The sequence below is a fragment of the Triturus cristatus genome, chromosome 1_2, assembly GCF_964204655.1.
Source record: "Triturus cristatus chromosome 1_2, aTriCri1.1, whole genome shotgun sequence".
Taxonomy (NCBI): domain Eukaryota; kingdom Metazoa; phylum Chordata; class Amphibia; order Caudata; family Salamandridae; genus Triturus; species Triturus cristatus.
The window spans coordinates 608889669-608903710 of record NC_140580.1 but is presented as its reverse complement, the minus strand read 5'-3'; the positions used below and the strand labels follow the sequence as shown (position 1 = coordinate 608903710).

The following is a 14042-nucleotide window of genomic DNA, read 5'->3' as shown; positions in this document are numbered from 1 at the left end:
CCTCAAGATACCACCTTGGGGATCTCCTCTTCACAGCCAGTACCTCTCCTTGCAGAACACCTTCAGCTCCTTCTTCGTATTGATATCTAGGTGCCAGACGGAAAATGCTACTTACCCAGTATGCATCTGTTCTTGGCATGTAGAGCTGTAGATTCACATGCTTTGCATAGCCTGCCATCTAATGTTGGGTCTGGATGTTTGCACTTTGTTTTTATTCAAAGAAGTCTTTTCCAGTCACAAGGTAGGTGACTCCTCGGTGATAGTATGCATGGGCATCGGCTCCATTGTTAGATTGTTTGCAGCAGAGGGTGATAATGGAGTTAGTAAGAGTAGTAAGAGATGTCCATGTATATATGCATCTAAGTAAGTTGCTACTGCAACAGGTATAGGTACCTGGGGATGTGGGAGGGCACATGTGAATCTAGAGGTCTACATTCCAGGAACAGATGCATACAGGGTAAGTAGCATTTTCCGTTCGAGGCATGTTAGCTGTAGATCACATGCTTTGCATAGACTAAACAGCAGTTATCTCCCAAAGCGGTGGCTAACCTGTAGCTGTTGCAGTCATCGGAAATCGTGTACGTAAAACTGCTTGGCCCACACTAGCTTGCTGTCTTGCCAACACATTTACACAATAGTGTTTTGTGAATGTGTGAGGAGTAGATCATGTTGCAGCTTTGCAGATGTCATCTATGGGCATATTCCCTAAGAATGCCATAGAATCCCCTAGTTTGCGTGTGGAGTCTGCTCTAGGGGGAATTGTCAATGTTCGTTTTGCTTTTGCATAGCATGTCTGAATGCACTTGACTATCCACCTTGCAATACCTGATTTTGATATAGGATTGCCTTTAAGTGGTGGACCAAAAGCCACAAATAGTTGTTTTGTTTTACGGAAAGGTTTTGTCCTTTCTAAATAGTAAAGTAGTGCTCTTTTCACATCTGAAGTGTGCAAAGGACGTTCTGCCACAGAATCTGGTTGAGAGAACACCACAGGTAACTCAACAGATTGGTTTATATGAAAGGCAGAAATAAACTTTGGTAGGAATGTAGGATTGGTGCCACTTTGTTTTGGTGTACTTGTAAAAATGGTTCTTCTATGGTTAGTGCCTGAAGCTCACCTACTCTCCTTAGTGATGTGATAGCTATGAGGAAAGCTACCTTCCAAGTGAGAAACTGTAGTTCACAACTAAGCAATGGCTCAAAAGATGGACAATGTTGAGATTCCACAATGGAGCAGGTGGAAGACTTGGAGGAATTATTCTTTTAAGTCCCTCCAAAAATGCATTAATGACAGGCAATTTAAAGAGAGACATATGTTGTCTGTTCTGTAGGTATGCAGTTATTTCAGCAAGATATAAGCGCATGATGTGTACGCTAAATTTGAACGCTGCAGATGTAATAGATAGCAAATGATGTTTTGAACTGAAGAATCCAGCGGGTTGATTAGATCGTTATTGCAGTATATCACAAACCGCTTCCACTTTGCTGCATAGCATGCTCTTGTGGTAGGAAGTCAAGCCTCTTTGATGATGTTAATGCAGTCTGGCGGGAGATTAAGGTACTACCAAAAAAGAGAATTTAGGGGGAGGATCCTAGGGAGAATTTAAAGTCCTGCAAAGGATTACATCCCCAACACTGTAATATAATAAACCTATCAAAATCCTTGGGTCTAGGTTATATGAACACAAAAGAAAAAGACACTGACAAAATCACACAGACCTAACTGTGGGATAATCCCTTTCAGGACGAAATCCCTCACCCACCGAAGGTGGCATGCTTCATCATTTGGGATTCTCCTCCAAGAGGAAGACCTAGTTCCTCTGAGGGTCACAACCCCCTCTCTGAGAGCGAGGAGCACAGGGATGTTTTGATGTCTACTTGACAAAGATATTCTAAATGCACCAAACGTGACATGTAGTGTAGGTGAGGGCGCAGCGCAAATAATACTATAACATGGGGAAAGTGATAATGAAACTAGCTAGAGAGAACAAAATACTTGCTTTATTTGGATGCTCTCGCTGCCCGGATTAAAAACAGTGCACCTGCGGTATGGATTTAACCGCATGTGTGAGGTGAGAAATTGTGGTCAACATGTTTCAGCCATGATGCCCTGCAATCGGGCAAGGCTTTCGTCAGGACCTCAAAGATGCTGCTGCGTAGTGAAAATGTGTTTGTAAAAGAAAATTTAGAGAAATACGGAACCAATAGTGCTTCCGGTTCCTATTCTTCGGAAGGTGACTGTACCTAAATAGGAACATAGGAACAGATACATAGACACATAAGATATCGTCAGTGGCTTTCAACATACATACAGAAACATGAAAAAACACTATAGGTGGGATCAACAAATTCCTCTCCCTACATAACCCTTATGTGTGCAAAAACAAAAACAACAACACTTGATGCTTACCCGTAACGAACGACTGGGTAAATTGCTTCACCTCAACTTGGCAACAGCTCAGGGAAGGGGACACTGCTCTATAGAAAAAGTATTGAGGGTGTTCGTGTCAATTAACACTATATTCACAACGTCTCAAAACCACATACCAAATATAACAAGCATCGAAAATGCAAAAAGTCTTGCCTTTGATTAAGTTAAAGCCATTTGCTTTGCTAATCGTATTGTATAGCAAAGCAAATGGCTTTAACTTAATGAAAGGCGAGACCTATTGCATTTTTAATGCTTTTTAATGTTTAATGCCAGTTATGCTTCTCCCCCCAAAAACCCCATGGCGCTTTCTGCAAATCACACATTGAAAAACTAGCGCACCCTCACGCCTTGGTGTGTGGGGGAGTTCTAGGACCCCCACAACATGGTTACAGAGACAAAAGGCTGGAGTTTTCTACTTCCTCCCTTGCCACGAGGGAGTGCGAGGCCTCGGACACGTATATGGCCAGTCTACGGGACGTCGTGACGAGGTTCCGCCGAGCACCGAACTGTGAATCACGGCCTCGTATCTTCCACAGACCCCTGCCACAGACAGTCTTTCCATCAGTAGGATGGAGGTCTGTGAAAGTTGGTGCAGGCTGCGCTTGTTTTACGACCGTCGTGAAAATAAAGCTTACGGCCGAAACGGGCATACCATAACACCCCCCCCCCCATCCCAAGATGCCCAGGCGTGGCTGCGCCCTCTGCTGTGCAGACAAGAGGCCCATGATGTGCAGAGCAAGAGATGGCATTAATGTGACTCCATAAATGCCCCCCTGGTGCCCTGCGGAGAGGGCGAGTTCAGAGACCTCAGGTGAGGAATGGTTTGTTCACTGTATATCATAGGAACTGAGGTTTTTTTTTTTTTTTTTTAAAAAGGCCTGCTCGACCTTCCTTTCAAGATCGCTTAAATGTGTAATTCCCCCCCCCCCCGAGAATATAACCCCACCTTCAAAAATACGTTCTGTTAATTAAACAAAAAGTGCAATAAACACTCGTGCCGTTTCTCCCATCCACCACCCAGTCGTATTTAGGAAAAATAAACAAGGTTCGAAGGTTTTGTGGAGACAGCGGTATTCCAACAGGGTTTCACTAAGGCCCTCGGGGGGCATCAGAGCACCTGTGTGCAAAGAAACGCCCTCACCGGTTAGTGACTCGGGCCTACTGGCCGTTACTGCAGCCTGTCGGATAAACCGAACCCAGAAATGTACTAGCTTCTGTGCTGTGAAATCAGCGGGGAGCGGCGCCCTTCACCACCCTTAACCAGACAGGGCAGGTACAGATGACGTGTGTATGCGGGGGCCACGCCATTTACAGCCACAGATGAGGTATTGCATGTACACCTCACTGCATACGGGGTTTTACAGTAAATATCCAATAGTATTGCGCTTTGCGTACTACCAGGCGGCTTCTAAGCACACACAAGTCTACACAGGACCAGCAGGCTAAACATTAGCCAGGGAGGCTGCAGAGAAAGAAGGTGTCGAGGAGGACAGGGTTTGTGAAATCAGGGTTCCCGTGCACAGATATCGATCTTGGCTTAAACTATCGCCGACCATAGTTCAATGCGACCAGGAAAATTTATTTTAAAAAGTCTACATTTTTATTAGGAATAAAATTTTCTCCAAGAATAAATCCCACTGAACAGACGACCTCGATCAGACTTTATGAATGCGTAGGGGACAAGACCTCAGCTTTTATTGACCAACAATTCTACTTAAAAAAAAAAAAACTTTGGCCAAAATTAAAAAGACGTAATCTACACGATTTAAGGGTTGTTCGCAAGCAACCAAATCACTTAAAAATTCCTACAAGCTCTTTTTAGCCCCTATTTTAGCATAGATAAACCTGAAAAAATGTATTTAAAAACACAACCTTGATTTCTGTCCATTTCCGTGGCTTCGGCGAGAGTGGTTGCCTGGCTAGGCGCTTCAACCCCTACGTGTTGACAGAAGCACCCCTCCCCAACTCGCACCTTTCCCCTGTGGGTTAACGCAGCTCTGTGCCTTGCAGTCGGGGCGGTCCCCGCAAGTCTGCGCTGACGAGCCGGATTCAATGTATTTGTAGTGGGCGGTATCGGCGGAGCGTGTCCCTGACACGGACAATGACGGCTGGGAACTAGCGCCATGAGCCACGGCACCGGGAGCACCCGAGACAACCATGCGGAGAAGGGGGCCAGGCCTCGGTCCCAATGTACACCATCATGCACGCTTTAACTCTAGCACACGGTCAGGCGTGCATACGTATATTGTCATTGTACTTAAACTGCATTCATACAGTTCTGATCTGGAACATGGCACCTAAGATGATGTCATACAATGCACAGCTGCCCGCCCATGGACTTCTGAGTAGCACTTGTATGTTTGTTTACATGCGAGTGTAGTCTTCAGAGTACGTTGTAAATTGAAATGTGAGGAAATGTGACATCTGAAGCGCGGAGAGGAGACCATACGATGGTACCAGCCAGGAGGGGGCGCTGCCATGCCAGCAGCAGGGTGCTGCTGATGAGCGCGTGCACATCTTCTGTCCGTCCGTACGCTTGCACATCTAGCTGCGGAATCAGTATTGATTCCAAAAGGCCCTCGCATGGCGAGAGCAGCGAATGCGCACTGCTAACGCCAGGCGAGACCAAAATGTGCAGACAGGAATCACAAAGAGAAGAAGGAACTATGCGAATAGGAACCCAGGGTATATTAAAGTTTGGGTCTATATACAAACTCGACAACAACACTCATGCAGATTAAGGTAGCCAGACTAAGATTTCAGGTGCCAGATCGCAAGGTTGAGATGACTGGGATCTGGATGTCTTATCCCTGCATGGCTCTGAGTGAGGAGATTGGGAGTGAGATGTAGTTTTTGTTGAGGAACTAGGGTTGTGAACCAGGGTTGCTGGGCCCATGTGGGAGCAACTAGGATTAGTGTCAGGGACGCTTGTCTGAGCTTCCGAACCACTCATAGAATGAGTGGGAGCGGCGGGAAAGCATAGGCTTATATTCCTGACCAATTCATCCATAGCGCATTGCCTTTGGACAATGGGTGTGGATGCCTGGATGCGAAGCTTGGGCATTTTGCATTTAGGTTTGTGGCAAACAGATATATGTCTGTAAATCTCCACATTTGAAAAAATAGGAGGAGAACTTGGGGGTGGAGTTCCCATTCATGAATCTGTTGTCTTTGACGACTGAGCAGATCTGCAATCTGATTATTTACTCCTCGAAGATGTTCTGCAAGGAGATACATTTTGTGATGTATAGCCCATCTCCAGATAGTCTGTGTTAGTTGTAATAGCTGGAGAGAGTGTGTCCCCCCCCCCCCTGTTTGTGTATGTAGTACATTGCTGTCATGTTGTCTGTATGGATCAGGACAGCTTTGCCTACTAGATGAACATGAAACGCTTTGCAAAACAAATCGCTAGTAGCTCTAGATGATTTATGTGGAGCTGCTTCTGTTGCAGGCACCACATGCCCTGAATTGTATGCGTCTGGAGACGAGCTCCCCAACCAGTGAGCGATGCGTCTACTGTTAGCACTATCTGTGGAACTGGGTCAATGAAGGCCGCCCTTTTGAAAGGTTTTGTGTATTCCACCACTGCAGAGAGCGATGGGTGCAGCTGTCCACCAACACTAGATCTGATAATGGACATGAAGTCTGGTTCAACTGACGTGCTAAGCACTCCTGAAGGGACGCATTTGAAGTCTCAGGTAAGGGACTATTAGGATGCAAGACGCAATCATCCTTTGTAACTGCATGAACACTCGAGCTGACAATGAGTGCTGAGGCTGATACTGAGAGTAGAGTCTGGCCGGATTGGGGTAGGCCAAAGCCTTTTGTGTATCTATTGTGGCACCCAGATACGGCCGTGTCTTGGATGGTTGGAGATGGGATTTGGACAGACTGTGAATACAAGATCTTGGAGCAACTGCACTGTTTTGCGAGTGTGACGTAGACAGCTTTTTTGCCAGCTGGATTTTATGGACCTGTCGCCCAAATATGGGAAGATGTGAATGTGTTGTCTTCGTAGATGAGCTGCGACTACTGCCAGGCATTTGGTGAAAACCCTGAGTGGGGTAGTTACTCCGAATGGGAGCACCTTGAAGTGATAATTGATAATGCTGCCCTGCTACTACGAACCTGGGGTATTTGCGATGAGCAGAGTGTATTGGGATATGGATACTGGCGTCCTTTAAGTCCAGAGTGGACAGAAAGTCGCTTTGTTGAAGGAGCGGTAGCACTTGTTGGAGTGTGACCATGTGAAAGTGACAAGACTGAATGTACAGATTTGGTTCTCTGAGGTCTAGTATAGGCCTGAGAGAGCCGTCCTTCTTGGGAATTAAGAAGTACAGGGAGTATAACCCGGCCCCTTGATATTTTAATGGGACTGGTTCTATAGCTTTTCTAACAGAGCGAGAACCTCTTGCTTTAGAAGGGTGAGATGCTCTTGTGACATTGCGTGTGATCTTGGAAGAATGTTTGGAGGAGTCACTAAGTTCCAGGAAGTAACCATATTGGATAATTTGTAGAACCCATTTGTCGGAGGTGATTGTGTTCCAGACAGGGAGAAATTGGGAGACACATCCCCCAACAGGAGTGGAATGATTGAGGGGTAGTGGAAGGAAGTCACTGCTTGTTATTTGCGGGGGAAGTGCGTGTATAGTTGCCTCTGCCTCTTCCCTTACCATTGTTTCCTCTAAAACCTCCTCTGAAATAGCCTCTTGATGAGGGCGATTGGTTGTTGCCCTTGTAAGAAGAGGAGGGATTTTCAGTGGAAATATTCTTGGAGCCGCCCCTGTAAAAGGAGCAACGAAAGGCACCCCTATTTGTAGGTAACTGCAAAGTCCCCATGGGCTTTGCGACCTCAGTATCTTTTTTCCTTTTTTCCAGCGAGGTGTCAACTGCTGGACCAAAGAGGGTTCTTGTCAAATGGCTGGTTGAGAATAGAGGCCTGCACCTCAGGTTTGAGACCCAAAATTCTTAACCAAGCATGCCTGCGCAGCGGTACAGCGTTGTATACTGCGCACGCTGCTGTATCTGCTGCGTCTAGGGCGTACCTGATGGAGGTATTGGTGATTAGTTTGCCCTCCTGAATAATCTCATTAGCCTTAGATTTGTGTTCATCAGGCAGAAATTGCATGAGCTTTTCTAACTCATCATAATGAGCCCTATCACATCTGGCTAACAAAGTCTGAGCATTAGCAATGCGCCAATGATTAGCCGCTTGTAACGCTACCCTTTTGCCAGAGGCATCAATAAACTTTGACTCCTTATCAGGAGGAGGGGCCTCACCTGTGGTCTGTGAGTTAGCTCTCTTGCAAGCATTGGAAACCACAAGAGAGTCGAAGGGCAGGTGACTCCTGATGTAGGCAGGGTCAGTGTGTGCAGGTTTATATTTTTTCTCAACCCGAGGTGTGATGATTCTTGCCCTTACAGGATATTTAAAACCTCATCTGCAGTGTTTAAGCATCCCCTTAAGCATTGGCAGTGTACGGTTAGCTCTTTGAGAGGAACTTAGGGTCTCGAATAAGAAATCCTCCTCTAAAGCCTCATCATGCTGTTCCACCCCATGATAATGAGCAGCCCTGTTAGGTAGCTCAATCTATTCTATATTGTCGTCGGGAGGTGAGGGTCTGGACGGAGCAGACTCGAGCCCGAGCCGGAAGGCTTCTCCTTCTGTCTCGGAGCCGAGCCTGGGGGTGGGGCGCTCAAAACCTTTTCTCAGTGCCAACCTTGGCCCGCAGGCAGAGGAAGGACAGGAGCCTTTTTGGTCTTGTGTTGTTGGTTCAATGGGGCTTCTGTACTCACGGTACGCTCACCCCGGTGTAACTTGCTCCTCTTCTTCCATGTCGGAGTCGGTCTCGGAGACGTGTTCTGCTTCCTCGGCTACTTGAGCTTGTATTTTTTCTCAGTCGGAATCTTCGCCAAAGATATCCAGTAAGGAGCCGCCTTGATGTTGCACCTCGTGACTTCGAGCCTGACGGTCACGAAGCGTCTTCTTCTATCAAAACGATCAGCACACGTCACAGTCTTTCTCATCATGTTCCAGTGATAGACAGAGGTTGCACACTTCATGCAGGTCGGTGCGCGGAAACTTGGCGCGACACCCGGGACAGAGTTTGAATGGAGTCCGTTCCATTGACTTCTAGCGAGCCGGGCGCGGGTAGGCCCAACGGCCCTTCGCGAGTTTTCCGATCGAAGGTCTTTGAGTCGAAACGATATGCAGAGAAAGGGAAACGCGATCCAGAAACAATACCGTCAAGGGTAGTGGATTGCGTGTTGAAGAGAACCCGAGAAACAGTGCCGAACTGGAGCGCAGCAATTCACATCCGAGCAATGGAGCCGATGCCCATGTGCACTATCACCGAAAGCAGGAGTCACCTACCTAGTGATTGGAAAAGACTTCTTCAAATAAAAACAAAGTGCAAACATCCAGACCCAACATTAGACGGTAGGCTATGCAAAGCATGTGATCTACAGTTCACATGCCTCGAACATTAATTTCCATTCTGTCAAGGCTTCACAGGTGCAACTACCACACAGAGTTCCAAGTTGACTGAAATGAAGCAAATTTTGAAAAATGACCAAATGAGAGAAAAGGGGAAAAACAGTGTAAGAACGGTTAACAATGCCAAGCTAATGAAAACATGAGGAGTATTTTTAGACAGGTAAACTTAAAGAATGATGCACAATGTAAAGGTTTTGAGGAGTCCATAAGGAAGACCACTTAGCTGATTTGCTTTTCAGATAAGAAAGAACAGACTGGCTGTAATAAAAATCCTTATAGCCTGAAACTGGAAACCTACAGATTGTAAATACAATAAATATAATGAAGCAGCACAATTTAGACTCCACCCCTACAGGTCACAGAAATGCCCTTCTGCATCTACATGTGACACTATATTTACCGGGTGTCATAACCTTTTTAACACATGTGAACATTTAAACACATTAATGAAATGCAATGCATTCACTGTAGAGACTAGAGGTTTATAAACAAGTGCACTGATGTTCAGTTAAACATGAAAATGCATTCTGTAGTCACGTTTGCATTTGCTTTTTAAGTCACCATCGCATATGTTTCGAAAGTTACCTTTGAAAGTGTAATCATGTATAATTGTATTCGCATATTGCATTTCTTTATGAGTTACATGTGCTAAAGTATAACCATGTATTTGAAATGCATATTTAAATGCTTAGTTAAAGTTAGCATGACTAAAGGCCTTCATTTTTAAATGCATTTTGCTCTGCCAGGTTGTCCTTTTCCTTTGCATGCATTTTCCAGGTTTCATTAGCTAGAGAAAAGGGGTATTATTGTCTGTGCTAGTTTCTTGATAGTAAGGCATGAGAAGAGACATATTGGCATGAAACGTGTAGACCTAATGAGTAGATGAAGCCTTCTGTTCATCGCACATTGGGAACGGAGGATGTTCATGGTTGCAGTAATTGTCCAAGTTCTGTGGGATGTGAAAGTCAACAAATATGGCAGATGCACATCCCAGGAAGAGAACTGATTGGTTCCTGGTGGTGTGGGAAGAGATACGATTGTTGTTGAAGTTTTACTGGTTGTAATTAATGCTCCCACTTTTATAAGGTAAGGCAGATTCACTTAGACTTTGAGGGTCCAGACATCTCTGCTTCCTTTATTTTTGCAAGTGTGAAGCTTCATGCTAAAAACGTATTCAAATTCTGAAGACTTCTATTGGAGTCTTTACTATGTGGACACCTTCTCTCTTATCCAAATTTCTTAGAGACCCTATTCTACGAATCATCCTTATTCTAAACTTAGAGCCCTGAATAGATGACTTTCGAACTTATTCATATTTTGGAGAGAGAATCGAAGTTTCTTTAAGGAACACCTACGCCTATTTCCCAGTTTTTGTATTGCTATGGCTGTGATTATTTCATATCTGATTCTACTGAGACTGAACCCGTTCCTCTACTTCAGCTTGCAGCTGTAATTCTGCATCTTTTTAATATACTCTTCATATGCATGTATTAATTTGTAATAAAACTACTTAGCTTCAATTACTGATTCCAGGTCCTTATTGTGGGGCAAAATGGGCTACACAAAAGTTTAACTGTTTTAATATTGTTAACTCTCTTTGTGTCTATGTCACTTAAAAAAGATCCATCAGATGAGAGATTCTAAATCATGCATGTGTGCACTCTCAACACCGCCATAGCTGGCAAATTAACTTCCTCTTTGATCAGTGATTAATAAAAAAAAGACAATCCCAGTGGGACTAAATACATATGGGATATTTTCCTACCTCATGGTTGAGCCTTCGTGCAACAGAGTATTGTCCCCTTTCTGCAGTTTTTGTTTACCAAAATAGTTTCACAAAATAAATTCCTATCCCATTTGACAGGCTGCCTCATCATAAAAGAATAGGTTTAATGAATAAAAAATGTAAGGTACGCTTAAGAAAATGAAGTGATTCTGCGAAATGAAATTGCAAAACATTTGAATCCATTTGTATAAAAGAAAATCACGTTACAGATTTAAAGATCAATACTCCAATATTACATAATTAGAAACAACAGAACTACTTTTCTAAATCCCATCGTCAAAATAGCGTCACATAGAATTCTTTAACTCACAGTATAATATGTCAGGCAAGCTAGCTCCCAAATTTATGAAAATCCAAGGTTAGGGTCATTAGCATTCGGTGTTTCAGGTAGCCACTGATGTGCATTTGTTAAAGAAGCACAGATCTTAAATGGAGGCACATGAATCACTGTTCACCTCCCCCCCTCCGTTTTGGGTTGAGCTGTCAGACCACATTCAAAACAGGTTTTTTAAAATATATATTTATACCAACCACCGGTGCTGGGTGCGTCTTCAGGAAGATCCACATCTAACATAAGGTCATCATCTTCTATGTCACAGGAATCGAGGTTATTCAAAACATCCTACAAAGTAATTAAGAAACATGAGAAGCCGTAGTCTGCTTATATTTGAAGTACCTATCCTACTATGTGCACTTTTTCAGCTATACTGTAGCCCTTTTCAGCCCCTACATATATAAGTACTTTTTGCTTCTGCTCATAACTTGTTTCAGAGGATAAGCATCTTTCAACAAACATAACTACAACTGTTCAATTTACTAGTCCACTCTGCGGATTTTTATTTGTGATAAAAAAAGGGTAATAGGGTCTATCAATACCATGTGGCATATCCTCCCAAAGTCGAAGGATGAGGGATGGAAAAAATTATTGAGCAATATGGCACCTTAAGTGCAACATATTAATACAGTACTAGACAAGAGTCAGACTTTATACACATCCAGAAAAAATACTTTAAGAAAAATGGCCATTTGTGAGTGAAGGATTCTGGTTCACCAGATAGATTCAATCAAGTGAATTACTAGGGGTGCTAGGCAAGTGAACTATTTGGATCAGCAACTAGGTTCCAATCAAATTTCTCATCAACTGACCAAGAATGGCAAGCAACACAGCACAGGATCTTAGGCACTGCTTTTTTTTCTAAAAAGGTAGTGTTAAAATAATCTGTATACTTTGGATGGTGGATTCAAAGAATGTTGAAGGAATGCAACCTAAACTTATTTTCTGCTCTTAAAGAGAGGAACAGGTCTGAGGAAATCTTTCAGAAAAGATGATACATCCAACAGACTTATTTTTTCTACTCCTCACATACAGAGAACTAGATCATGAGGACGGGCGTTCTCTTACACCGCTCGTAAAGCATGGACGGCCTACCACTGCACTTCAGAGCTTCCTCCTCTCTTCTTGAATTCCGTAAACTAAAGACCTGGTTTTTCAGTTAACCAACCTAACATAGGCAGGGCTAGCCACGCGGATGTGCTTATCATCAAGGTACCCTCACAGAGGATAGTGCGCTTTACAAAAACGCATAAAATAACATACTTAGGTGGTTTAATATCTCACATATATTGTTCCTACAAGCAGTGAAGCATTATAGAGAGAGGATGTTTTTATTGTTGCAGGATCACCCCTATCATGAAGTGCTATGAAGCTGTATGTGGGGCCCGGGTGCAACCAGAGGGCTGGAACCAGAATTTGTATGGAGTCCGATCACTGCTATATATGAGATGATGTGAAACAGTGCAATGTACCATTGTTTTTCATATCTGAATTGAACACATATCCATTTAATTACACATTTTCACTTAAAGGATAAGTAAGTCGCCCCGAATCGCAATTTTCTTCAAATGTCAACCCAGGTTTCGAAGGCTCCAAAGCTAGGCACTCTGCCACTAGACCATGTCACCCTCACTTAAAACCACTGGGTTCTCTTGCTTTGTCAATTCAAGGTACTTCAACACAAGTCGCCAATAGATAGGCCAAAGCTTTTATGGTTTCATTACATGTCAACTGCAAGTGTGTTGTGTCAATGAGAGATCGTAACACAGTAAGTAGGTCGAACCACCCTTACTTTACATTAAAAGCCACGTAGACCTTTGTGACTATCTTCTTTCCCATGAATGACACCACATTCCTGAATCATGCCAACATTTGAATATCAAATACACCAAACGCCTTAGGTGAAATGTCGCACTCATTCAACTGCTCACGGCACCGATTTTCCTTAAAAATAGAATGGTCTAAAATAGTGATGGTATAGCCTGAATCTGCCATCACCAGTACCTTTATTATATCAATGCCCATGACACAAAATGGACCCCTCAACGCACATTTAACATCAGAGGGGATGGTGAAAATGACATTTTTAAATTTATCCTGGCATACTCTCAACCTCTCCTCTTCATCAACGTGTATCCTGGAGACACCTGCATTTTTTTTTCGAAATTCCCACTACTCCCCCACCACCTTTTGATCTACAAATCTTCGCAAAGTGGCCGACTTTGTTGTATTATAAATATTTATGTTTTACAGCTGGACAAATAGGAGCATTTGCAACATGTGTTTGTGAACCATAAAGAGAACAGTGACTTGTTTTAACACTGTCTTTACTGTCACTTTCCATTTTCTTCACTTCAAGACGTACTGCTCCAACACTTACTTCTTCTATACTACTCCCAGAAGATAAAATCTTCAAAGAAATCATAGATCTCTCAACTCCTCTGGTAACCTCTATTAACTCAGACAAAAAAGGATTACATGTACTTAAGAGTATTTCCTGGATTTCCTTGCTACAGCAGCCTAACACAAGCTGATCATGAACATAAGTATCCATGCTGATGCCAAACTCGCAAGATGCTGCTAAAATTCTGAGATGTGCAATAAACTCATCAATAGTTTCCTCACTACCTTGCTTTCATGAAAATAAAATGGAACCTTTCAATAACTACTTTCGGGTGTTCATCAAAATGAGCATCTAATCGTGCAACAGCTTCTCGAAATCGTCACAGGAGACATCCTCAGGTGGCCCCACCTCCAGAAGACTATCAAAAATGTCTTGAGCAGCGGCACCTAACCAGCTTATCAGAAAAGCCTCGTTTCTCTCTGGATGAAATTTCCTAACAAATAATTTTCTTAAAATTCCTGTACCAGATATGTTGTTTTACACCTGGTTTGCCTGAATACAGTGAAAATGGCTGAGGTTGTGCTACAAACTGAGGCGAGGCCATGTTACAAACACAGTAGTTTACACACTAAACTAAACAGTTGTTGTGAA

General features: G+C 43.5%; 1 protein-coding gene across 13 annotated transcripts in view; it reads right to left on the bottom strand.

Annotated features, from left to right (window-relative positions):
• CCSER2 (coiled-coil serine rich protein 2) overlaps window positions 1–14042 on the bottom strand; it is a 574371-nt gene that overhangs the window by 319791 nt on the left and 240538 nt on the right. For all 13 annotated transcript variants that reach the window (XM_085607239.1, XM_085607272.1, XM_085607183.1 and 10 more), the window contains one exon: window positions 11245–11335. In XM_085607239.1, coding sequence (XP_085463365.1) covers window positions 11245–11335 — 91 coding nt within the window. The remainder of the gene's footprint in view (window positions 1–11244; window positions 11336–14042) is intronic.